The 26,850-nt window shown below is 29.0% G+C and overlaps 2 protein-coding genes across 2 annotated transcripts; both read right to left on the bottom strand.

Annotated features, from left to right (window-relative positions):
• Positions 1 to 19,968: 19,968 nt before the first annotated feature.
• Positions 19,969 to 21,161, bottom strand: LOC122517753. Its single transcript, XM_043636302.1, has 2 exons — positions 21,060 to 21,161; positions 19,969 to 20,670 (listed from the first exon to the last, which is right to left on the bottom strand). Exon 2 carries the CDS (start codon positions 20,661 to 20,663, stop codon positions 20,346 to 20,348), a length of 318 nt encoding a protein of 105 aa, XP_043492237.1. The 5' UTR covers positions 20,664 to 20,670; positions 21,060 to 21,161; the 3' UTR covers positions 19,969 to 20,345.
• A 69-nt stretch (positions 21,162 to 21,230) lies between these two features.
• Positions 21,231 to 22,977, bottom strand: LOC122517752 (cytoplasmic tRNA 2-thiolation protein 2). The gene is made up of 3 exons (XM_043636301.1): positions 22,809 to 22,977; positions 22,461 to 22,735; positions 21,231 to 22,378 (listed from the first exon to the last, which is right to left on the bottom strand). The coding sequence occupies exons 1-3, from the start codon at positions 22,880 to 22,882 to the stop codon at positions 21,288 to 21,290; spliced, it is 1,440 nt and encodes a 479-aa protein (XP_043492236.1). The 5' UTR covers positions 22,883 to 22,977; the 3' UTR covers positions 21,231 to 21,287.
• Between the last annotated feature and the right edge of the window lie 3,873 nt (positions 22,978 to 26,850).

Below are 26,850 nucleotides of genomic sequence, written 5' to 3'. Positions count from 1 at the left end.
AATTATTATTTGAAATAATATAACCTACAAAATTTATTTTCTAATTGAATTTAAAATATCATCCCTACGTACAAAGAAAAACTAATATGTAAATATGACACCTTATTCTTCTTTTTTTTTAATATTTTTAAATTGTACTTCTTTTGGCACGTTTGGAAAAAAATGATAAGATGTGATATGAATATATCGAATAACGACTGTATATATCGATGTATAAAATATCGATTCGAATTCGTATAGAGGACGCAACTGTCTATTTTTTTAAAATACTAAGTGTTCACTCACGTGAGTTCAGAGGAAGCATTTTCGGTTGATGAATCCAAAGGAAGGAAGCAGCATTAGTCGGGACGGAAGAGGATTATATTTATTTATAAAAAACTATATAAATAATTTGGTAAGTCAAATACGGATAATTTCTTTTTTTCTTTATAATAATTAAATAATTATTTTATTATAATCAATATTTCGTAATATTTCATTCCTGATATTCGATGAACGTGAATTTTCTAACGAGTCCGCAATATTTGAATAACTAACGCCGACGAAAAATTAATAACAAGGAACAGTAACAATTAGTTTTCTTTTTTTTGTCAGGAAATAATTAAAAATTTTAATTGCAACAGGTACAGTCAAAGACAAATTTGAATTTGTTGCAGACAAATAACAACCCCTAATGCGGTGTTCAACCACTACACGTGTTTCCGAAAAGATACATTTCCAACCAACAACCAAGGAGCATTTTTAAATGACGAAAATAATGAATATATATAAAATAATGAATATATTTAAAAAAATTAAGGAAAAAAGAAAAATAAGAAATTGTACTTTTTAGAATTTTTGTTTACAACGTGGCGAAATTTAAGGTTATGAAAATTTGGAGAAGGTATAACATCTTGCGCTCCCGAAAAAGTTTTATAATATTTCTTAAGAACAACCAAAGATCTTGCGAGAAACTTGATGTACATTAAGAAAAATATATTTATAAAAAAAAAATATGAAATTGTAGTCAGGTCATGGTCAGTAGTGATTATTATTGGCCTAAGCGAATGGAATATTGATATTCTGATGTAAGCCCTATGAACTGAACCTATCAAATGAAACTAACAATAAGTTATCGTAATAAGTTTTTATACTAACTTTGAGATTAACAAAATTGGAAAACGCATATATGGATGTCCCCGCCCTCTTAGATGGCCTACGTTGATTACTTTTTTCGAAATTATAAAAGGTTAGTGAGAATTAGCCCTACATATCTAAATATCTCCGTTGGATTTCAGATTATAGGTAAAATTAAACACGATTTTACTCTAACACGATACAAAAATTACGAACATTTTGGCACAACACTGGAAAACACTAGAAAACACTGGAAAACACTGTAAAACATTGGAAAACACTGGAAAACACGCAATGGTTACTTAACACGTTTAAAAACTAAATTAATTTAAATAATAACACGAAGGGTTAATTTATCTTTAAGTAATAGCGCGAAGGGCTAATTTATCTTTAAGTAATAGCGCGAAGGGCTAATTTACCTACGCTTTATCTACCCTGCGTTAGTGTTACCTGTACAGTTTCAAATATTTTGAAACATTATTTAGTACGACGATTTTCATACCTAAGAGACTGGAGCTTACTTTCGGTCATAATTTGTTTCCACGAGTTTTACTTTTTTAAAGTATGGTAAGAAATTATATAAATTTTACATTTTACAATGAAAATAAACAAAACGGCAATGTAATGGATACTAAATTGAGTTTTTATTTTAATCTCTGGTAGTCTGGAGAAGTTTCGATATGATTAGGACAATCTAAGGGTATTTCGTAGGTGACGGGAATACGATGACGGGAATACGATGACGGAAATACGATGACGGGAATACGATGACGGAAATGTAATGACGGGATACCACTTGAATCACGTTAGGAAACACATTTTTGTTAAAAAAGAACGAACAAAATTTGAAATCATATTTCTATAATGTTCTACGATATGGTTTAACCCTTTGAGCTCAAAATATTCGTTACTATGATTTCAATATTATTCGTTCTCGGTAATAGTTATGTTAACGAATGACACATTGGTTTGCTGACGTGATACTAACAGGTAAGTTACCCCACCTCTCCGTGATGTCTACGTTGCAAACTTTTTTATCAAACTTATACAAGGGAAGACCAGAATTAACCCTGCAGATCCGAATATCTGCGTTGGTTTTAAAATTATCAAATATGGTTTAACGTCAGAATCAAAATGGTTTGGAAAAATGCAAATAGTCAATTAACATGTGGATCATTTAAATTAATTTTCTTTTTAACACTTTGAATGCTTTTATCAATTATTTCAAGCGCGATTTATATTATATTCTTTTCTTTTATTCAATCAACATTTTCTTTTATTCAATCAAAGAAAAAATAAACGGTGCTGACTTAACGAACACTTTAAAAAAAATGAAGTTTAGAAACCTGGGATTACTATGACCGTACATATCTTTTAAAAACATTTTCATTTTGATCTAAAAATACTTAGTAACTTTAAATCCAACATAGACATTCACTTGTCCGATTAATTCACTTCGTGTAATCAGAATTCATCCGAAAATGAGAAGGATGCAGTTTTCATTGCACGTTTCACATGTTGTCACAGAGCTCAAAGGATTAAAACAATGCGCGTTTCAGATTCATTTAGAATCGTTTCGCAAGAGTAGTTACTTTCTTTATTTCCCATCTACAAACACCTACGCACATTTCGCTTTTTATTTTGTAAATAAATTATACAAGACGTCTCCTTTTTTTTTTCCCGTCGATTCTTACAGGATCATGACGGAAGGAACAGTGGGTCACTAAAATTCTCTAGTAAGTATTAGAAATAAATTACCTAGATCACTAGGGTATAAAATTTTAGATAGTTTCTCTATAAAGTTCCCTATTATTAAACAATCTATATTATTAATAACATAAATTCAATTGAAAAGTTAAACAATTTGAATAATTAATTGCTCTACAGTATTATTATAAAGATTAGGAAAATTTATGATTAGAATTCTTATATATGTAGTTGAAATATTTTTCTATTTTAATGATTCATAACTTACCCCATGAATAATTATAAAATGTGGTACACGTTTACGTCCACTTCTCGAGAGCAAGGAGGGGGTAGCAGATTTTAGAGTTTGGGAGGGTAGGTAACGTTATGGTAGGGATAGGGGGAGGGACTTGTATGGGGAAGGGGAAAATAGTGGTGGTGATGGTGGTAACGGTGGCGACGGTGATGAAAGTTTTCATCCTCCCACATTTTGTGTGATGCCAGGTAGAAATCCACGAAAAGGATCAAAGTAATAAATCAATGTCATTTATATAATAGGGAATATAGCTTTTAACTCTATAGGAATATTGTTTGCTTAGGATTTTATTCAAGCTCTACGAGCTTGAATAGAAATACCCAGAGTTTTACAGGGTTGAATAGAAGAAGAAGAAGATTCTGGGTTCTACAGGGAAGAATAGAAGAAGAAGAAGAAGAAGAACGTTTAATTATTTTCTACCATGTGTGGTACGTTAGAACTTTCCAATTTTTTTTCAAATCTTTAGTTTGAAAAAAATATCGTTAAATATAAAAGTATATAAAAATACCGAGATGAACAAAAAAAGACCGTGAAATCGTGGAAATCAAGGAATGTCACGTTCTATTTGATTGTCTATTATATTATTGTCTAGTTTTTTTTTTGTTAAGATTTCTATATCTTCTTTGATTCATATTTATATTGACAATAGAACTCTCGACGTGAAAGGAACCACCCGTGGAATGAGCTAATAGAAAATTTTAAAAAAAATACGAGAGGTCAAAGGCATCTTCAACCGTCTCTGCTCAGATTTTTCCAAATTCCTTTCTAACTTTCTATTTTTTCTTCTCCTTTTTTTTTTTTCTTTTTTAGTTATTTACACATATATACTATTTACAATAACTTTTATAAAATAAATTTTCTACAATGGACAAAATTCCAACGGAAATAACTATTTTTATTTTCCAATTAAATGTTATAAGCAACGAAATAAACCATTAAATAATATATTTATACATCTTTAAAGAGTATTAATAAATTTTGTTCCAATTTTTTCAATAACAATTACATTGAAAAAGAAACATTCCCTCAGTGGCGAAAGAATTAACAAATAAATAAATAAATAAATAAATAAATAAATAAATAAATAAATAAATAAATAAATAAATAAATAAGTATGTATGTATAATATGCTAATATATAATATAATAAGTAATAAATAAATAAATAAGTATGGATTTTATATAACTGACAAAAAAATAAAAAAGAAAACACAGTGCAGAATAAAATTTATTAACAATATTAACGATTTTAAATATCGTTATAATTTTTCTTAACACTCCTTCTGTTAAATAAAAATATAAAACAACAACAACAACTAACAAGAAGAAAAAGAAAGAAAGAAATAAAAATGTACGTTTAGAGGATTCGTTTTTTCATTTGTTGTAAAAAGAATGAAAAAAAAAGAAGAAGAAGGTTTCGTTGAATCGATCGAGGTAGCGTTAAACTTTTAGCACACTTGACACCTTTTCTCTCCAAGCACTAACATTAATTACCCTCTTTTAACATATACGAGAAGAACGTTCGTATAATACCAACGATAACTTCTAACAAAAAATCATTTCTAATTTCAATAACACCAAGAATTTCATACTTCTGTGCGTGTATCGAGTAACATTCAATTCTTTATCGATAAGAGAAAAGAATATTTGATTTTTCTAATGAAAGAAGAAATAATTAAGATAAGAAGTTTATTAAGGTGAAAGAAGTTTGGATAAAGGGATAAAGAAATGATTCTCCTCGAGAGGTTCGTTGATCCAAGCAAATGTTCGAATAATCATCGGGGCTTCGCGAGCTTGATCTAAGTTTAGTTTGTGTTCACGTTTGCAAAAGAGAAGAAGGGGGCCACCACCACCACCACAACCACCACAACCACCACCACCGACAACTACAAACCAATTTGGTTGTACACACTCTCTTCTTACACGTTTCGTTTTTCATCGTCGGTAACCACGACCTGCATTACTGTTCCTTCTACTTCTATACCAGGGGATACATATACAACATATAACACTATCAACTAAAATAGATTTTAGTGTACGTGTAAATACCGTGTAGTATTGTGGTTTGTCTATTCGCACGATAGACAAAAAGAGAACGAGCAACGATTAAACGTACTTTTTGATATCTTCATTTTAACATGATGTGTGTGTATGTGTGTGTATGTATATATATGATAACAACTTCTATTCAATAAAAATGATTTAATTCTAAAATAATCATCAATTTTTTATTTGTTCTCCTATTACGAATTATGAATTTGATATTAATTTATATTAAGTGTTTCTATTCTATAAAACGATTCGATACTAAAGCAACATGTTAGAAAAAGAAAAAAAGAAAAAGAATATAAAAATATTGCACAATTGGGAATAAAATAAAAATGAGAAAAATTACGCGAATAACTCGTGTGTGTATACGTGTGTGGACTTTATCCTATAACCGATAAAGATTTTCACGCTTAACTAGACCACCGTGCTAACGATTTAGTAGTTCTTCTCTAAACGACTCACGTAAATCTGCCAAGACGCGTTTTAATAGTTTGAACAAATTGTTCAAAGCAAAGCAACAGAGGTTTGCATCCTTCGTTAGCATGTCTTCCAACGAGAATCATTTTTCTTCTCCTGTTTTAAATAATATTCTTCTTCTTCTCCTATTACTATTACTATTACTATTACTAAAATTGTTATTCTCCTATTAAAAAAGTATTGAATTAACAAGTTGAGTTAAAACAATTTGAAAAAAGAAAAAATACAAATAAAATATTTGCAGTTTTATTCTAAGCTCTGAAAAAATGATTTGTAATATTAATAATTATTTAATAAAAAATAAAGATAGTCAATTTCTAAGATCAATATAAACGAGTTGTTAAAATCCTGTATAAAATTTGTCGTCTCGATAAAAATTTATCTTCCAATTCCTCAGAGTGTTTAATCTTTCCTATACGTAAAGAGATATGGGGGAATTGATAGTAAGCTTTTAAAAGAAGGAACGTAAGTACATATATATATATATATATATGTAATATCATTATGGATAACCCTAACGACCCATTTTTTAACATCTACAAGAAAGACAACTAAGAAAACTTCGTTAAAGTTTCATAACTTCTGACAACAATTTCGAAAACTTTTAACTAAACTGCGAAATACGATTTTACCAACTTATTTACCGATATGTATGTTGGTGTATGTATTGCATATATACGAATACATAAATATGTATCTAGTAAAAGTGTTGTTTGGTCATTTGAACCACGATGACATTAGGTATTATCTAACGTTTGTGTAGATTAACTTAAAACACACACATTTTTTTGATATCGTCGGACTGTCATATTTTTGTGATTAAAATTCCCTTTTAAGTAGGATCTTCTAATAGATAAAATAATAAGAGGAGATTAAAAGATTAATTTTAATCAAATTATACGATATCTTTTTCAACGAGTTCTAATTTTCTTTTCTTTTCTTTTTTTCTTCTTTTTCTTTTAAGTCAAACTCACTTCAATTCGAAAGCAAATTAGAAAGTCTTAATATTTCTCGTTTGACTCGAAACTTTCTCTACCGATCATTCGGGATAATTTGAGGGATAAATTGTCGTTGAATTTTTCAGATATATCTGCCTTTTTTATTTTTTGTAATAATAGAAAAAAAAGAAAAGAAAATTAGAATAAGTTTAATAATAAAATATTCGATAAGGGAAAATCTTATTAATGTGATATTTTTGAAGTCCCCATTAACAATACAATAATCTTATAATATTACTATCAACGTGATATTATCTTTGAGAATGCACTATAAATAAGATATCATATAGACAAATATTTTTCTTCATATCCGATAATTATGTCAAACTCGAGTAAGAAGAAAATCAATTTTGAAAGAGAGAGATATATATTTTTAATATTATTTTATATGTTTTATATTAGACAGAAACACAGACACATTATTGTAATTTAATACTATTAGAAAAATGTTACTAACTTTTTTTTTATCTAAACTTTCTAAAGTTTAGTTAGAATTCTCCTGCAGGCTTAACGGTTACTAAAATGTATTTCAAATCGAAACGAAGATTCATTTAGGATGTCAAAGTGTCGATGAACATTCCACGTAGGTCAGAAACGATTTTAGCTACAACGGCCTTTAGTTAAGTCGCGAACCCCCATGGGTAACATATTTTAAAGTACTTCTTTGATTTTACACTCTAATCTTTTCTTTTCTATCCTCTTCTTTTTCTATTTCTATTGCAACGAAGTATAAGGAAATAAAAAAAATCTTTTCCTTTGTTGAATTTCTTATTCTGTTAAAGGAATCAGTAAAACTTGCAAATACAATGACGTTATATATCTGTCACTGTCAGAAGAAAATCAATAAATAGAAATAGAAATAGAAAAAAAAAAAAAAAAAAAACGAATTTTACACGTGTCTGTTAATTTCGTATAACATTTATTTATAAAATTAATTATGAAAAGAACGTTGTCAATTGTTATTTCTATTCATTTCTATTTTCTTTTATTTAATCTACTGTCATAATTATTGATAAAAATAATCTCTGACATTCTTAAAAAAAATAAATCTCAACAGTTCTCTTTCCTATTATTTTAGTTGAAGTTATATAGATATATGTATAGCGATCTCATTAAGACTATCCTTATCATCGATAGAAAACTGATATCAATTGGATACGTGATAAGACAACTAATCCGAATAGAATTAATTACATTCAAATAAATATATTCATATATATATATATACATACAAAAAATAATATTCTTTATAACTTGATTTAAATAACGTTATTAGTCGTCCCCTGTTTCTAAATATTCATATTTTAATATTGTTATTAATATGTGTGTCAGAATCATTTAAATATACCTATTAAAATAAGAATGATATAAAATACATTTGTTCTAAATATATGAATATCTATTAATGTACTTCGAATGATAAAACAATTTTGATCTATTTTATTCAATAAAATTTTTAAATCAGAGTGATCACTGGGCTGAAACGTCATAAAAAATATATTCTAGTTTAAACAATCGAAAATATTAATAAAGTGCATTAGAATGTTCGATGTATTTTAAATGATTGTTAATTAATCGAAAAAACCGTAGATTGTAGTTTAAAACACAGAATATAGGTGAGGACTACCTTCCCCTTCGAAATACAACGTTAGACTGTGTCATTGTTTCTTATGAATATCGATTAAATTTCTTTTGTTGATGTTGTTTATATGACGTTTAGAAGGTTGCTCATGTGTAAAATTAAATTAAAATTCGTAATAAATAGAATATCTTTCTTCGGAACGTCATATAAATGCTGTCTATCAATAAAAAAATATTAACTATACATTTGTTTAAATATTATATATCTAATAATGTACTTCGAATGATAAAACAATTTCAATCTATTTTATTCTATGAAAATTTTGAAATCAGAGTGATCACTGGGCTCAAACGTCAAAAAAAATATATTCTAGTTTAAACAATCGAAAATATTAATAAAGTACATTAGAATGTCCGATGTATTTTAAATGATTGTTAATTAATCGAAAAAACCGTAGATTGTAGTTTAAAAACACGGAGTATAGGTGGGGACTACCTTCCCCTTCGAAGTACAACGTTAGACTGTTTCATTGTTTCTTATGAATATCGATTAAATTTCTTTTGTTAATTGTTGTTTATACGACGTTTAGAAGGTTGCTCATGTGTAAAATCAAATTAAAATTCGTAATAAATAGAATATCTTTCTACGGAACGTCATATAAATGCTGTCTATCAATAAAAAAATATTAACTATACATTTGTTTAAATATTATACATCTATTAATGTACTTCGAATGATAAAACAATTTTGATCTATTTTATTCGATAAAATTTTTAAATCAAAGTGATCACTGGGCTGAAACGTCAAAAAAAATATATTCTAGTTTAAACAATCGAAAATATTAATAAAGTACATTAGAATGTTCGATGTATTTTAAATGATTGTTAATTAATCGAAAAAACCGTAGATTGTAGTTTAAAAACACGGAGTATAGGTGAGAACTACCTTCCCCTTCGAAGTACACCGTTAGACTGTTTCATTGTTTCTTATGAATATCGATTAAATTTCTTTTGTTGATTGTTGTTTATATGACGTTTAGAAGGTTACGCACGTGTATAACTAAAATAAAATTCTTAATAAATAGAAAATATTCTTACGGCATTCATATAAGCACGAAATTCGATTTAAAAACATTGATAGAGTACAAAAAAATAATCTAACGGTAAATTTCGTAGATAAAGGAGTATAAAATTAATAACAACGTGTTCTATAAATTACAATATACATTTCTTTCGGTAAATTAACAATCCTTTTAAACAAAAGGGACGACCAAAACGTGGATCGCGAAATGAATTGTTTTTTGATCGATCGTAGACCAATTTCTGACATATTTAACCCTTTCACTACGGACACCGATTATAGTCGGCGTCGCGTGAATATTTTTTATATAAAATGACGAAACAGTTGTTACCTTGCTCTCAAAAAAGTATCCACACAAGAGAATTTCAAAATGCCATTGAAACACCGCACGGCGGGGTGTCCCGTTCAGTGGCGCCACTCCTGCGGAACGGAGTTCCGTAGCGAAAAGGTTAATAAATAAAAATAAAAAATAAAAATACGAACCCTAGGAAGGTATTTGGAAATAGGTAGATCTATTGATAGAAAATATGTTACCATAATCAGTAAAATTTAACTTGTCAAAGTTAAAGATAGGTCTGTCAAAGGTAGGTGGTCTATTAATATCCTACTACAATGAACCTTTTCACCGTTTCTTTTATTAAATCAGTAAATTCTTCTTTTTTCCCCATAATAGTTTCTTTCGTTTCCTATTTTTTCTTTACTACTCACTTTTTAAGAAGTGTCTCCTCCGTTTCTATGGACACATTTTCCTCTATATTGCGGTTAAAATCAATGTTCAACTATTCTTTACTTTACAAAAGAAGAAAAAACCTTCGCTACGATTTATCTTCAAGGAAAAAAAAATGGATTTAGGTGCGATGCAGATGTTAAAAAAACAAGGCTTTGTACAAAAATTCACGCCTTTTTCCAAATCTAACATTTCTATGTACATTCTATATACTACGAAATTATTTATTTAGTTATAAAATACGTACGTACTATGTACAACTTGAATAAATTTATTATTATTTTTTTTTAATAACTCTGTAATATATTATCCCTTCGTAATATAAAATGTTGTATATTTAATTTATTTTACACGTTTGACGGTTTTCTTGTTCAAATAAAAATATTTAACTAAATGATTTGTAAAAGGATGAATCTAATTTTGCAAAATTTAGAATACAAAACCTATTATACTATAATGTTTAAGAAAAATCTAAAAGGAACGATAAAATAATAGAAAAAAAGTCTCTTGTAGTTTGAAAACGGCGTTTCTATTTTGCAATGTAAGAAATACGAGTGACAAAAACATGTTGGCATCTAAAACACTAGTGCATTTGTCGTTCTAAACCACCTACACACGTTCACATTCGGCCAATATCACGTTTAACGTTTCACCTTCGTTTATTTCAATCGGGGCTATTAGTCTTACATTACCAAATGATTCATTCTCAATCCAGATCATCCTAATTGTAAGAGATTATGGTTAAAAATCCTTCCTAACGCTATCAATTAATACCACAATTGGTATTGGTAATATTAATTGCCATACTTTTATTTCTTTCATTGAACCCTTTTCTTATTCATTTCATTTATAAAAACTAATTACTTTATAATGTTATTTTTTTATTTCTTTTCTATTAAACAATCTAGTATTATTTAGAATTTCAATTTCATTTTTATTTCTCGTTTAAATCAATTTTATATTTCGACAAAGGTTTACAAAGGTGTACCAGGTAAAAATCGTCCGAAATTATTGAAATTTAATTATACGCGTGTTTTTTCTTGTACTTCGGTTTCGAAAATGTTTCGATAATGTGGAAAAATGTTTAAAATAAAAAACTATCGGAATGTACGTTGGAAAATTTATAATATATATATACCAAAGGTCAAAAGAAATGGATTCCAATGTTTTACGATAAATGTTATATGGTTCAAACAAGGTAGAGAAAAGCCGGTTAATTTGAAGACTATGCGGAAGCTCGGACTCGTCTCGACTATTTTAGATCAAGTGCCAAGAACATCTTGTCAGGATGTCTCGAATCCGACGCGTTTGCTTTAACGTCTATGCCGAGAACACGCTTATTATCGTAGATCAAATCGTACCGAAAAGAAAAAAAGAAAAAAAAAAAGAAAAAAAAGAACTTCACGTTGAATGATAAATTGAACTTATCGTTAACGTTTTGATTGATTAGTTCATTTTTATACGTAATATAAATCCGAATATTTGCGACTGACATTTTTATTAATAATATTGTATACTTGATGAAATTACTAACACTGATATTAATATTTTATATAAAATTGAATTAAACGAGATGAATGAATTTTTAATATAAATTATTTCCATCGGGTTCATTTGATATTCCTTTTATCTTCTGTTATTCATATTTCATTATATTATATATTTAAACGAACAACGTTTTTTTAAGTATCTGTTTTGTTTCTAGATTAGATTTTCCTAACTATTAATTATGTAATAAGACTCTTCAGTTGCATACATGTATGCAACTTTTCATTCAAATAAACGAATAAAGAGATGCATAGATCTCGTTTAAAGGTTATCGATTAGCCTACATATAAACTATGATGAGAGATTTTCAATGAAAAATATTTTCTTTAACTTAATCGGACCATATTATTCCGAACATTTATAATAAAACGTTTTATCTAATCTATCTTACCAATAATAAATAATTCAATGTTAACGATGATTTTTCTTCTACGATAAGTATGAAATATGTGTGTGTGTGAAAAAAGAAAATTATAATTAATATATCACAGAAGTGTATGTGTGTATGTGTGTGTGTGTAAAAGAATAAAATATATATATATATATTTTTTAAATTTTCCTTTTGTTTACGAATAAGCCACGTGTCATAATACGTCTATCTTTTAAATATAAACAATCGATGATTTTATCTTTTGAGTGTCAAATTTGTACGTTTCGATAAACCACCAATGTGATTCGCGATAGGAGTAACTCGATATCGAAATAACGAAGGAAGGAAAAAAAAAAAATAAAAAGGAAAGAAAAAAATACATACAATCGTGCATACATGTGCACACGAGTGATCTCTCTTCTCCGTTTTTATCGGATTATATTCCTCTTTCATTGAGCTAACGTCAAAAAAGACCCGGCTAATCACGTGATTGCGTGATTTTCACAAATCACGGTTTATCAAATTACGCTAAAAGATAAATAGGATAAAAAGTAGATAAGTTTGACGTTTCTAAATTGACATTATGCTAACATATGTGTATATATATATATATATATATATATATTTTATAAAATACGAGATCAAAGTACGAATCTTTTAACGATTGTAAAGTTAATACATAAAAACAGTAAGACAGATAAAAATAATAGAAGATTAAGAATATCATTTGAAATATTACTGGTACTTAAGGGGTTATACGCAGTTAGAATTTTAAAAAAATCGATTTTTTTTTTCATTTTCGGAATGTACATATATTTAAGTATATTCTCTGAAAATTTCAAATCGATCTGACAAATATTCTTCACTTCATGTAAGCTGCAAACAAAAATTTTTAACTATGTGTAAACGTCTCAAAACGGTATTTTCAAAGTCGGTGATCTCGATTTTTCAAAAACGGCTTAACCGATCGGTTTCGAATTTTTACACAATCTTCTTAGATATATTCCTCAGGTATTAAGTATAAGGAATAATTTTGAAAAAATTTATTACTATTTTTTCGTAACAATTTAGAGCGAAAATTTTAGTCAAAAACAACAACTTTTTTTCAAATAGACGCCATTTTGTCAAAAATCCAAATTTTGTATTATTCCTTGGTTTTAATACCTGCATTAATCTATCCTTTAAAAGAATCCACCATATTTTTTAATTTCAATAATCCAAACCGCCAAAATGAAGATCACCGCCAAACGTCTTTTTTTTAGAGGACGTTCGGGAAATCATCTACAGGTGCGGTAGATTATTTTTATATAATCGACGCGCTATTGTATTCTCAAAAGTTGGCTATATTCGAATTACCATCACTTTTGTTTGAGAAATAAAAACTGTTTCTAGACAAAATTCATGAAAATACGTCTTTTTCGAGCCTCGCAACTGCGTATAACCCCTTAAATGAGATATATATAAAAAAAAGAGATGCTAAAGAATAAAATTGTGATTTTATTATCAATATAAAAGATTGACAATTGATATTGAATTATTCATTTGAATTAATTAAAGGATCTTAAAGAAGAAATAAAAGGACTTGGCAAACGTTTATTTTTCTAATTGGTACTATATCAAGAACCAGGTGTATAGAAAAAATAAAGATAGACGGATTGTCTATCGAAAAGAAAAATAATAAGGTAAAGGGGGAAGAATATTTGTCGCATCTTATATTACGATAAGAAAAAAATACGATATATGTGTATAAAACATTTGCGATAATCGTAAATCACGTTTTAAATATTTATTATTTGCGTCTAAAAATGAATAGAAGTAAGTATAGTAACTATATATATTGCGTTAATTATCTTTGGGTTACGGAAAGATAAGAATCATTTGTTGATAATTATGACGATGAAAAAAAAAATGAAAAAATAAAAATAATAATTATAATTTATTTTACAATATATATATTTACAATATGATCGAATAGAAAAGTTTTGACGAACAATTTTTCATTAACTTTTTTTTAAATAAACGTTAATTCGACCGAATTCATTTTGAACAAGGATTAATTTGAAAGTGGGCAAAGGAATACCTTACTATGCCTACACACGTTATTTACGATCATTTACTCCTAGATTCTAAAGAAACAAAAAATAGAAAAAAAAAAAAGATTACAAATTATGCGTAATAACTAACGTAGAAAAAATGTTTATAATCCGGTCGCGAGTTATAACAAGGAACGTCCGTCGAATTATTCCTGCATTATAACAGTAGCCTCGATGGTTTCTGCTTCTAGCTCTTTATATTCCACACTATATAATATATACACGCATACAATGCTCTAACTAACGCACACAAAAGTCACAACACACAAGGTCCGTGCAAAATTAGACGTACTTGGAGCGCCTAGTCATCATAGTCTACTACACAGAGTATTTTCTATCGCTTAGTAACCGGTAATAGAACATTTTATTTAATATAATAGTTGTGTTGAAAATCTATGTTATTATTCGATTAAAAATCTTTCTACTATCCAGATTGTATTGTCAAGAAATTTCATTCTTTTTATACATACATATATGTATATGCATATATACTTTTTTGTATGTGTATGTGTGTATATGTGTATGTATATATACACGAGGGAGAATTTCTTTCCGATAAGAATTTATTATTAGGCTAAATGTTATACAATACTTTCACATCTTTGACACGCACCACTACTGGCCAATGACCAGAGCTAGATAACACGTTCAACGACGACCCAGTTACGAAGACGTTAATTTCGGGCTCTATTCCAACCAAAGGAGATTCCACCAAAGTTACTCTCTATTTTTATATACGATATTATCATTGATGAAATTGCCATTGACATATCTATCTCGAAAAAGAATTTTTTTATATGATAAACAATTAAAATACGTATATAGTGGTATGCATTTACGCGTATTCGTGTTTTTCATCTTTATCTGTTAATTCAAATAACACGAATGTACAAATGTATTATGAAATAATTCATTAATTCTGTTTTCAATCGTATTTGATATATAATATAATACAAAATATAATATACACGCGTTATAATATTATACGATTTAACAGGAATGGTTCGTTGTTGAACGTATTTTCTGTGACATATTGATGATTTAAAGATACGATAATTGAAAAAAAATAATTATGACACGTGTCGAAGAAATTCTCCATCGTAAATAATAACCCGTCAGATAAGAAATTTTAATATAATTGAACGTATTTATATATTAAAAATATTAAACGATTTTTCTGTACATTTCAAAAATTACGAATACTTTCATCAAATCAATTCAAACGCAAATCACTAAAAATAAACCCTTTATCATTTTACCTGTACTATGTGTTTACCTGTATTATTTTTTAAATAATTACAAACGTTTAAATCTGAAACGAATTAATGAAATATCTCTCAAAAAAAAATAAGAATAAATGAATTTATTTATTCGTACGTAATTGAAAGAAAACGTGAAAGAATATAAGTAAGAAAATAAAAATTAGGATGACAAGAAGCAAATCGAACAAGGACGAAATAGTCAAACATACGAAACGAATGAATGCATAAGCTAAAACGACGACCCAATTGCATTCTAATGTTAATCTACATTGAGCAGTCGTCGATGTGAAATGAGTACGTCAAGTTCCGAGGAATATTTCGTAACAATAGTAAACTTCCTCCTAAATGATAGACAATCGTGTGATAATTAAACAACTTCGAGTGTATATTATTATGATCGTCGATCAAAAGCATACTACATGACAATACTTCCCCCTTACCTATTTTGTAATACACTTTGAATTTCATGAGACACTAAGAAAAAAAAAAGAAAAAAGAAAGCTAGACGATCAAGAAAAAACATTTCAATAAATTACGTTAATAAGTTTTTAATGCCCTACACGTTTATACTTCAAATTTAGGAATATAATACTCATCGCTTGATCGTTCATTTATATTGATTTTATTCATTATCTTTTTTTTTTCTATTTCGTGTTACTGAATAGAAAAAATCCTTATTTATTTTAGTAACTTCATCTAATCTCTGAAATCTTAAATAAACATTCTCAGAATCAAACTTTTTTACCATTTCAATAAACTGATTCTAATGCTATCTCGTAATTCTTTTTAAATTCTTAAATGATACATTACCATAATCTCGAAAAATTAATAATAAACGTATATTGATCTATTGTCGGAATAATTCGTTCAAATTTGCGAAATAAAGATGAAAATTTTCTTGCAGTTAATGACCCATTTAAAATTAAATCGAAAGGGGAAAAAAGGGAATAAAAAACAATTGTATATAAATTATTACTGAATCGTATAAAATAAATAAATAAATAAATAAATTAACGAATGAATAAATAATAAAATAAAAAAGGGAGGGAAAAAAGAAACAACGAATAAATAAATGGATAAAAGATCGAATAAATATATTTTGTTGAAATGAAATAAAATGTTCATTAAACTAAACGAAATCGGCAAAGATTGACGAGATGATCATAGTTTTAACTAATGTAAGATCGCGAGGGCGTCGAAGTGAAATAATGAGAACAGGTGCCGTCACAGAAGCACACGTTAAGTCCAAATGGTACGAAGTTATTCTTATCATTGGGTTACGTACCATGCATTATTTCAAATTTACCACCGAGGAACGATGATCTTCTATTTTTGACGTTTATTTCTTTGACTGATATTAATCGTACAAATTATAAGGAATTTCGTTGAAAATATTTGAAATAAATCGTTAGTCGCAAATTGTTTTGTTTTTTCTTTTTTTTTTTTCTATTATATTACATATATATATTTTTTAAAAGTAAAGGAAAATGTTATCAAGAAGAAGGAAGAATTAGAAGAAGAAGGAATTTTTGGATAAAGTTAGGAAATATATTTTCATAGCAGGGTATTCTCGACGAAAACGGAAAGGGAGAAAGTTTTCTATTGTATAGGAAGAATAAGCACGACGAGCCAAAGTAACTTTGGCCTCTCTTGAAAACCCTCTTCACAGCTCCTTCAACCCTATGTGTCCTACCCCCCCCCTCTAACACTCGTTCGACTTTAGACATCCAATGAGAATCACGCATTAAACATAAAAATACGCAACAATAATTAATTCAACGATCGTGTAATTCGCTTTTTAACGAATATTTATATTTACTGATGTGTAAGTATACCGATAAAAAAAACAAAAGAAATATATTCGATCGAAAATTGTTCAATAAAGCACATTTCATTTCCGGCCGAAAACAAATCACGTGGAACAATTGAAATAACTTTTTTCTCTCTTTCTTATGTTAAAATAGATTGCCTAAGCTCAATGCATAAATACAGTTTTCGTTAGTAACGAGTAAATATGTATCATCCCATATATATCGAAGTGAAACATCGATAATATCGATTACAAAAGACTAACTCGAACGATTTATGAAAACACGTGTTTTGAACGTGCCTGCAATGATTATTTTATTTTATCGTCGTATAAAATAAAAAGAGATTTTCGTTTTGTTAAAATTAAACAAATAATAGAAAAAAGAAAAAGAAAGATATCGAAAACGAGATCGTTCGAGTTGAATTATTTTCATAAACCTTACGATAAGTATTCATTCTTGTAAAAGTAATTATGTAAATCCTATATATATGTGAACAATCGAAATGAAATATCGATAATATCGATTACAAAAGACTAACTCGAACGATTTATGAAAACACGTGGTTTGATCGTCTTTGCAAACTAAAAAATAATAAAAAAGAAAAAGAAAAAACAGAGAGATCGTTGGAATTAAATTGTTTTCGTGAATTTAGTGATAAGTATTATTCCTGTAAAAGTATGGGGAATTGAGAGAAGGAAAAATAGAGATGATTAAAAAAAAAATTAAAATAAAAGGAGGAGGGTCGCCGCTTACAAACTGGCGCGCAATCTTTCTTCTAAAGAGAGAAAGAGAGAAATAACAGGAGAGGAGAAGAAGAAGAAGAAGAAGAAGAAGAAGACAAGAAGACAAGACAAGAAGACGGGTTGACAGCCGGCGAGAAAGACGGCACGAAATCTGCTAGTAAGAGAGTGCGTGAAAGAAAAGCAGAATCCTTGGCGGTAGTCAAGTGAGCCCCGTTGATGCTTACGGAAGGCTTTGCGCGCCACCACGTGCCTGCTCTACTCGCGCCAGTAGCGTCTGACGCCGGAAATTCGATGTTCACATATCGCAACGTACATGACACGAGTATAATACATTTATGCGTATACACATACACACATATATACGTCAGTCATACACGCTCTCTTCTAACCAATCGTTCGTACGATAATACGTATCGTTTTCGATTCATATATGATTTTTCTTCCTACATAAAATTCTTCTTCCTATCTATTAAAATTCTTTTTTTCCAAATTAACAAAACATTTAAATAAATAATATTAATTACTAACCATTATGATGATCCATAGCAGGTAGAACCACGTAAAGGCAATGTATACGCGCCAGAACGATTGTGTAGTGTGTGCGTGTCCGCAGCAACGTTGTTTACACAAGAGTCCGTCAAACAGCGAGCTGTCAAACGGCGAGCTGTCAAACGGCGAGCTGTCAAACATACGTGAAGGAAGGGATATCACAAATTTGACATATACATATATATAACTATATAGATCTTACTTGCAATCAATCTCGTCGTTGATTTTTATTCGAACGTGTTAATATATCGCGTAAATGTTTAAAAAAAATAATAGACGCTGTCATTTGATGTCGCTGACGACGACGACACGACGACGACGACGACGACGTAGAGAAGGAGACGTTACGATTCCCGCGCTTTGTCGTTTGCCCACGCCGTGTGTTTTTTCCCCCCCATTTCTCGTTTGAGACGAAAAGTACGCGCGCGCGCGCTACCCGGTTAACACGATGTAATATCAAGAGACAGGCACGCTGCTTGCTTTCCATTACGTCTCCACGTCGTTACCATACACGAATTATACTTTTATACGTTCAATTATTTTCTTTATTTATTTAACTACACCTTTCATATTATCGTATATTACGAGAACGACAACGTTATTGTAATGACGGAACGGAGAAAAAACGAATACGAATACGCACTTACCGGCGTGTGTTATGTCGTCGTCTGTCAAATATTTGATTTTTCGTTAATTCACGCTTTTCTCTTCTTTCTTCTCACTTTTATTCTTCTTAATTTGTTATTTCCTTCTATTTTTCCGTTTATCCTTCATATAACCAATAATTAAACACGCTTCTCTTATCTTCTCTCTGGGCTAACCGTAAGCGTCCGTCAGATTGACAGTCAGTCGAAACTTAAGAGCGATGACAGCAGACAGGTGCACTTTACCGACACCACCACCACCACCACCACTGCACCACTATCGCTCTTTGTAGTTCCAATATTTTCTCCCTGTCGCCATCTATTGGTTACAAGAATTTCCATTATTGAAAGTATCTATTATATAATGAAATAATATATATAAGATAATAATATATATATACATTTAAAATTTTAAAAATTAGGGGCAACTAATAGAAAAGTATTTATTAAAAATATTTAGTATATTAACCATAATGATATTATTATAAATTCAATGAACAAAGATATAAAAAGCAGATATAAAGATATATATATATCTCAATGTACATATATATTGTATATTATATTAAAATGATAATTTTAAAAATATATTTACATTTTGTTAGAAATAAAAATTATTACAATTTGTTCTGATATTTAGAAAACAATTCTAGACGTAGTTAAATTTTTAAAAAATACGTCTTTTTACCAATAAATTATACTTGGCACTAATAAAAAAGTATTATTAATTATTTTTCTTTTATTCCTCTGCTTGTTATATCTTTGTTCATTAAATTTGTAATCATTTGATTATGGTTAATATACCAAGTATTTTTAATGAATACTTTTCTATTAGTTGTTCCTTATTTTAGAATTTTCATTATAAATATCTTACATTTGTGTAATAATTTTTCGTTAAAGTATTCATTTGAACTCAAATGAAGTTATGTATATTCAAAGATTTGAACATATAAGAAACATAAGATTCTAACATGAATGCCTGTTAACATTTGAAATTTTTCAGTCGCTAATAATACTCCATTTTTCAAAGATGCAATGAAACTTGGTAAATTTGACATGATTTTCTATTTACATTTATAACATCTCATTGAATTGTTAAGTAAACTAAATAATATTTTTAATTAAACTTTAGATATTATTATTTTTTAGAAAAAGGAATTCATGTTACGTTGAATGTATGATGTTTCTTATATCGGATCAAGAATGAATAAATTTAAATATATTGAAATATTTATCTGAATTACACACGTTTTACAATAAAGACTATATCTCATTTTAAAGTTTCAAATGAGCTTTTATTCGTGATCCTGATTTGGTGTTGGGGCAAATTGTTCCTTTCTAAGTCCTGCTTTGTATTGACGTCGTCTTTCATCTTGCATCTCATGATATCGAAGCGCAGTCTTGATTTTGAACAAACATTCTTTAAGATCATCCATATAATCTTGGCATAACTTGTTCTTGGCAGCACCATGAAAACCGTAAGCTTCATAGCATTCTATTGCTCTTAGTTCAAAATTTGCACAGTATGGTGACAACTGAGCATTATAAGTTTGTGCAAGTAGAGCTGAGAGTGAGTTCGTTATGACAGGAGTTTTATCAAAATTTGTCGCCATAATGTACCTAAAATAATAACCAATACTTTTAATATCACAGAAAATGTATTATAAAAATACATAGAATCTTTTTATAACAATATATCCACATATTTTATGATTGTAATAATTATTTTTATAAAATATTACAATTTTATTATTCCTTCTTTATATAATACGATTTTAGTTTTCTATTCATGGAAAATCTAGATTTTATAAAATCAATCAAAGTATATTCGAAATCTATAATTATGTTTCTTTTAACTATAGAAATGATATTGCCTTCATAAGTTAAACATATTTTGGTTATGTGTTATATGGTTATGTTATATTGCCAATTACGTAATTTTAAACAAGACTTTATAGAAATCACGTTAATAACTTTTTTTAAATTAAAATCTCATATTAGATACTTACTTGATATAAACTAATAAACTCTTTTTAATACAATCAGCTGTGAACCGCGTAGAGAACTGATGATAAGCAATGACTGAACGTAAGGTATGCTACTCTCTGGATGCGCGGCAGCCATATTGAATTAAATGCGTGGGAAATTCAAATGTCATCAAAAAAATAATCGATAAAAAATAAAAAACAATTTCATTTTATTATATGAATAAACATTTATAATAATAAATCTGTAATTTAATTCAGCCTATTTTCTGATAATAATTTTGTTTGAACTGCATTCAATACAAATGCAGGTATAGATTTTGTTATGTCAGAAGATCGAAAAATCAATCGACAAGAATAACAAAGATGTTTTAATATATCATCTAAGCAGAGAGACTGTGTCTTATATTTTTTACATTTTTTGTTATTACAGGTACATTGTTTTCCATCAATAATATTACTATCAGTATGCTTATTCTGATTACTTTTTTCAGAATAACTAATCTGCTCTGTTAATTCTTCTAAGTTAACATTAAGTAAATTATTAGTTTTTTCTTTAGTATTATTCATATCTACGTTATCTGATGATAAAAAAGCAGAAAATGTTGTTGCTTGCAAAGCTGACATTTCATCATTTGTCACTTTTGTATCTAAAGGTATATTACACAGAGCGCATACAGAGTTTTCTTCTACGTTTTGACATGCAAGTAATTCTGTCAATAGTTTTTCACCAGTGCGATAAACTGTAGACACAGTTCCATGAAATTTTGAATCTAATTCAGATATGAATTTATTTGTTAATGCTTGTATGGAAGTTAACGTACTAGTTTTACTTTTCTTACTAGATCGTAAAGCATTTAAATTATTACAATTTAAATAATGAATTATTTCTTCTCTTGTAAAATCTCTCATTGGTCTAAGAAGCATAACATCTGAATATCTTGTATCAGAAAAATCAATATCTGGAGAAAGTTGAGCACCACGACCAAGTGATATATCGCTCAATATATTAATAGCAATATTTGTTGCGCCATCAGCAACAAATATTTTATTGCATTTTAATTTTCTTGCCGCTAAGATGAAAAGTCTATGACGTAAGCGTCGTAATAACTCATTTCTTGCACTATCATCAGCTAAACTATTAAGAATATTTGGTATAACTTCATTTTCATCTATTACAACTTCTGGAGTTTCCATCGAATAAATATTTGGAATACCATTTTCACATAAAGATTCTTCTAATGATGCAGTATATCCAACAAATCCAAATGTTTTCGTTTGTTCAGCTATTGTCTCTAACAGCTGTTTCCTTTCATTTACTGTATATCCTTCTACACTACCATCTGCGAATAACAGTACAAATATTTTTTATCCGTACAAACTATTTATTAAATTACACTTGTATAATAACAGAAAAAATGTTACCATCAATAAAAAATATGACTACATTAAATATAATCTTTTTATTAGCCACTTCATTTAAACCAGATTTTATCAAATGTAGTAAAGCGGTTGAATTTTCTCTGCCGCAATATCCAACAAGTACTGTATCTCCTCGATGAATAATTTTTGATTTACCCAAGGCAGCTCTGAACTTGTGCGTTAAATTTATTAGAAAACAAGCTTTGCAATATCCATCCTTTTTTCTTAATAATATTTCAGGCTTGTCAGTCCGGCATTTTTTGCACAGGTCAGACTCCCTATAAAGTATAATCAAATATGTAATTTGATGGTTATGAATTCTAAAGACTTAACTATATAAAAATTACTTACAAAATTTGTATTTCATCCAATTTAGTTGTGAAATCATCATTAAAATCACATGAACAAGCATTTAAAGAACACATTTTTTAAATGTTTAATAATAATAGTCTTGAAAAAGAATACAGAAGTATATAAAATCTCACACTTTCACTTTTCGCGTAACCTGTTCACCAGTGGGCGATAGTAGATACATAACACGATGACGGTATATTACACTATATATATACAACACTATACTATATATACTATCAAAGAATATATAATATAGTTATATTTTAATAGACTTTTAAAAGGAGAAATATATTTAATTTTTAGTGTATAAATATATGTGTGTGCCTTCAAAAATGCATTTAAACATATATTTTAAAAATTAGTCATGTAAGATGTTCAGATAGAAATAAATCTCCAAGATATGTTGTTAAATCCAACGATGATGACCTGTAACAAGAAGAAAACTATATTAATCATACAATCAATGATAGAAGCCTGACATATTAATCGTCCAATTCGCAGATGCACTTTCAATTGAATTCTCTATTTATTTTGATCAAATCTCTATTTACCGTTGTAATGAAATTAAATTTAAACGCGTGATTTTACATTTACAAAAAATATATAAAAAAAAAAAAAAGTACAAATATCAAATTACTAGAAAAAATAATATCTAATATAATTATTATGAAATACTTTTAAATTGAATTTTATGATTACAGTGAGAAATCTTAAAAATGAAACAGAAAACAAAAATTACTACAATATTACCGAACATTATTTAAGCTTGAAAATTTAATAATACCAAAATTTTAATATTTCTGACTTAACTAAACACATGTGCATCTTTCTGACGATTTTGAGGGACACAAATCTGGTGTCCCAAGGAGATGGAATGGTCCATCATCTCCAATACAATTACAAATTAATAACGAGCAAGAAAATATATATATATATATATAAAATATAAAATATGACTAGAAGCTATTTTCGAAGAGTTCAAACTTGCTGTTGAATCTTTGAAAATAACTCAATAGTCCTCAATAGTAGTTGCCCTCTTCAGCCACATTTAAGTGGGGGCCTCTTCGGCATTAGCCTCTTCGGCATTTAGCCTCTTCTTTCTTCATGCCCTAAACTCTGCTGCGAGGCATTTTCTAAGCGCATTTTACAATACATTTCTTCAACAATCGCAGACCAAAAAAATCCACAAGTCCTACATTACATTTACTCGAATGCCTCAACAGATATTTGATCTAATCGATGAACCTATTATTAACACTTTGCATTTAAAAATTAAATAATATCAAGCAAAAGCGGAAACTTGTCATACATCTTATGGTCTTACTATTTTACTCGACCACTTTTATCTTTTATCTTTACTCTACTTTGTATTTATTACATATATAACAAATGAAATATCAGTAAATGACTAAAAGCAAAGCGTTAATAACTTAATATTAACTAAGTATCCAACGTATTCAGCTATCTTCACTTTTCTTAAAAAATTAATTTTAAAAAAATCGCAAAGACTTTTGAATCGTTCGATACTGATTTATATCTCGTGGTACAGAGTATCAGCAATATATGGAAAAAATAAAAGAAATATTTAAATGATAAATGAATCTAAAGGTTGCTGAAACTTTGTATAATATCCGGAGAAGAAATTTTCCACTCCTGAGTGAAAATTACAATCGCGCGACTTCTCCGGTCTCTACCTACTTACAAATTAAATAAACATTCACACCTAAGTATGCTACCTGCCTGTATATTGGCAATATCTAAAAAGATCAAACATACGTACATACCCACCCACTCACTCCACGATTCTCTCACATACCACCAGGGTGCAAAAGCCTAAACTAGAGAGCATGCCCCGGGGCACCTCCGACACCCTAGTTCAAACGCGTGTTTTCTAAAATTATGGGAGTACGTACCAATGCTGTAATCGTCTGTCAAGGCTAGTGATTATTGCAAAAATGACTAATGCAAAAATACAAGTATACACTAGTATATATTGCATACTAGTTATATACGAGTATATCATAGTTTCCACAAAAAAATGCGGTAACTCTACTATTCAAAACGATTTTATTACAAAAAAAAAAGTAGAAAAATTTAATATAAATATAAAAATATAGAAAACTCGTATTTGTCATATCACACGTGATATGTAGAAGTAGTGTTCTCGGTATTAAATGATGTATTAATTAAAAAATATCGCGAAACGATGTACAAAACACTTTACCTAATACGCACACACAGGTGTAAAGTACATCGTGCAACCACTAGCACAATACAGCCGCCAATAGGGGAAAAACTTAAAACTAAACCACACTAACGTTTCTCACCCATACGTGTAACACCTGGGCACACGCATAGATGAGAACGCAGAAAGTATGGGGGGAGAAACGGGAGATTAGTATATTAGAAGCTGAAAATCCTGATCTAAAAAATATGATTAAAGACACATAAATATATAACACATAAATATATAACAAATAAATACATTTTAATAAAAATTTATCTAAGCGGCTAAGGACTCTACAATTTATTTGATAAAAAATAACTTTTAATATCTTTTAATATCTTTTAATATATTTAAAAACCTCGGACGACTCCTTTCATTAAGTTGGCTGTTCTAATAAAAGAACTGGGCTTTGAGCCACCACTTAACTGCTAGAATCTATCCGTCGCGAATGAGTTTGTCTTCTTGCTCATTTATTTATAATATCGAAGTATCGATATATTAAAATTAATCGCGATTAGATAAACTAAGTACGAAGCAATGCATGTAAGACATTTATTACATGCTTTTCTGGACAAAAACGAGTAAATAAATGCTCGATTTCACCACTACTAACCACGAACAAAACACGTAATAAAAAAGAAAGTGCATTTATTAATTGCATTATTAATTAAATGAATTTAACCGGTGAGACAAGAAAACCTATCCTGAACTAATATAAAATATACAATACAATATACAATAATATACAATTTTCATGAGTAACTCCTAGAAAGGAATTACTCATGTGCTCGTCACTAATTTATTTAAATAATTACAACCAGTAACTCGTGCCGATTAGGACCTTTCATCCTCGACATGATTGAGCACCGGAGGGACTTTAAATTTTAACTCACGGCATAAGAAGTTCTACGATGGCTCCAAAACACTCCTACTTCGCAGCAAGTATTGTAGAATGCGAGTATCGAAGATCCATCGAAGATCCATCGAAGATCCATCGAAGATCCACCGAAGATCCATCGAAGATCCATCGAAGATCCATCGAAGATCCATCGAAGATCCATCGAAGATCCATCGAAGATCCATCGAAGAATTCATCCACATCTTTGATAAGGTAGAAAGTCCGTCGTCATATCTGTAAAATAAAATAGAACAAAACGATAAGTTATCTGCAATATAATCTAAAATCATATAAAATAAAATCGAATAAAATGTAAATAAAAATAGATACTTACAATGCATTCCAATGGGATGAAATTCAATTGCACCATGGCGATGCACCTCGCGTGAATCTAAAAACGCGGTATAAACGAAAATAAGAAACTATAGATGAGTTTCTTATCGCGAAACCGAAATTTTATTATACGACGAACAACACTGATTCTAATTCGCGTTTGATTTTAATTTGTTTTACGCCCGATCACTGATTCTAAACAACTAATTCAAAGACTGCTTTGCACACAGTCAATGCAAGTAGAAAAATCTTCATTGATGCACTGATTCTAATACGCGAACAGTCTGTGCGACTGTTTAAAGATAAAAATACAACTTTACTCGAACAAACTCTAATGCAATTACTGCCTTGGTCGCAGTTAATTTAATATATATTTCAAAAATGTTCGCGAACGCGACGAAATTGAAATGAAAACGAACGAACGTGCTTCTAATCCGTGATTTTAATTATATTTAACGATACAACACTCCCGTATATTGCTTCGCGCACGATAGCAATGCACGAACACTTGCAACACTTCACAAACACAATTCACAAACACTTCCAACACTGATATATTCCCATGATGATCTGAAACAGAA

This window comes from Polistes fuscatus, unplaced genomic scaffold (assembly GCF_010416935.1).
Source record: "Polistes fuscatus isolate 324 unplaced genomic scaffold, CU_Pfus_HIC Scaffold21, whole genome shotgun sequence".
Taxonomy (NCBI): domain Eukaryota; kingdom Metazoa; phylum Arthropoda; class Insecta; order Hymenoptera; family Vespidae; genus Polistes; species Polistes fuscatus.
This window is presented reverse-complemented; position numbering and strand designations above follow the sequence as displayed.

Coding starts and splice junctions, on each gene's coding strand:
- LOC122517753 (XM_043636302.1), bottom strand. CDS start 20,663: ATGGCGACAAATTTTGATAAAACTCCTGTCATAACGAACTCACTCTCA.
- LOC122517752 (XM_043636301.1), bottom strand. CDS start 22,882: ATGTGTTCTTTAAATGCTTGTTCATGTGATTTTAATGATGATTTCACA. Junction 22,736..22,808: donor TTGGATGAAATACAAATTTT/GTAAGTAATTTT, acceptor TATACTTTATAG/GGAGTCTGACCTGTGCAAAA. Junction 22,379..22,460: donor AGTCATATTTTTTATTGATG/GTAACATTTTTT, acceptor TGTTATTCGCAG/ATGGTAGTGTAGAAGGATAT.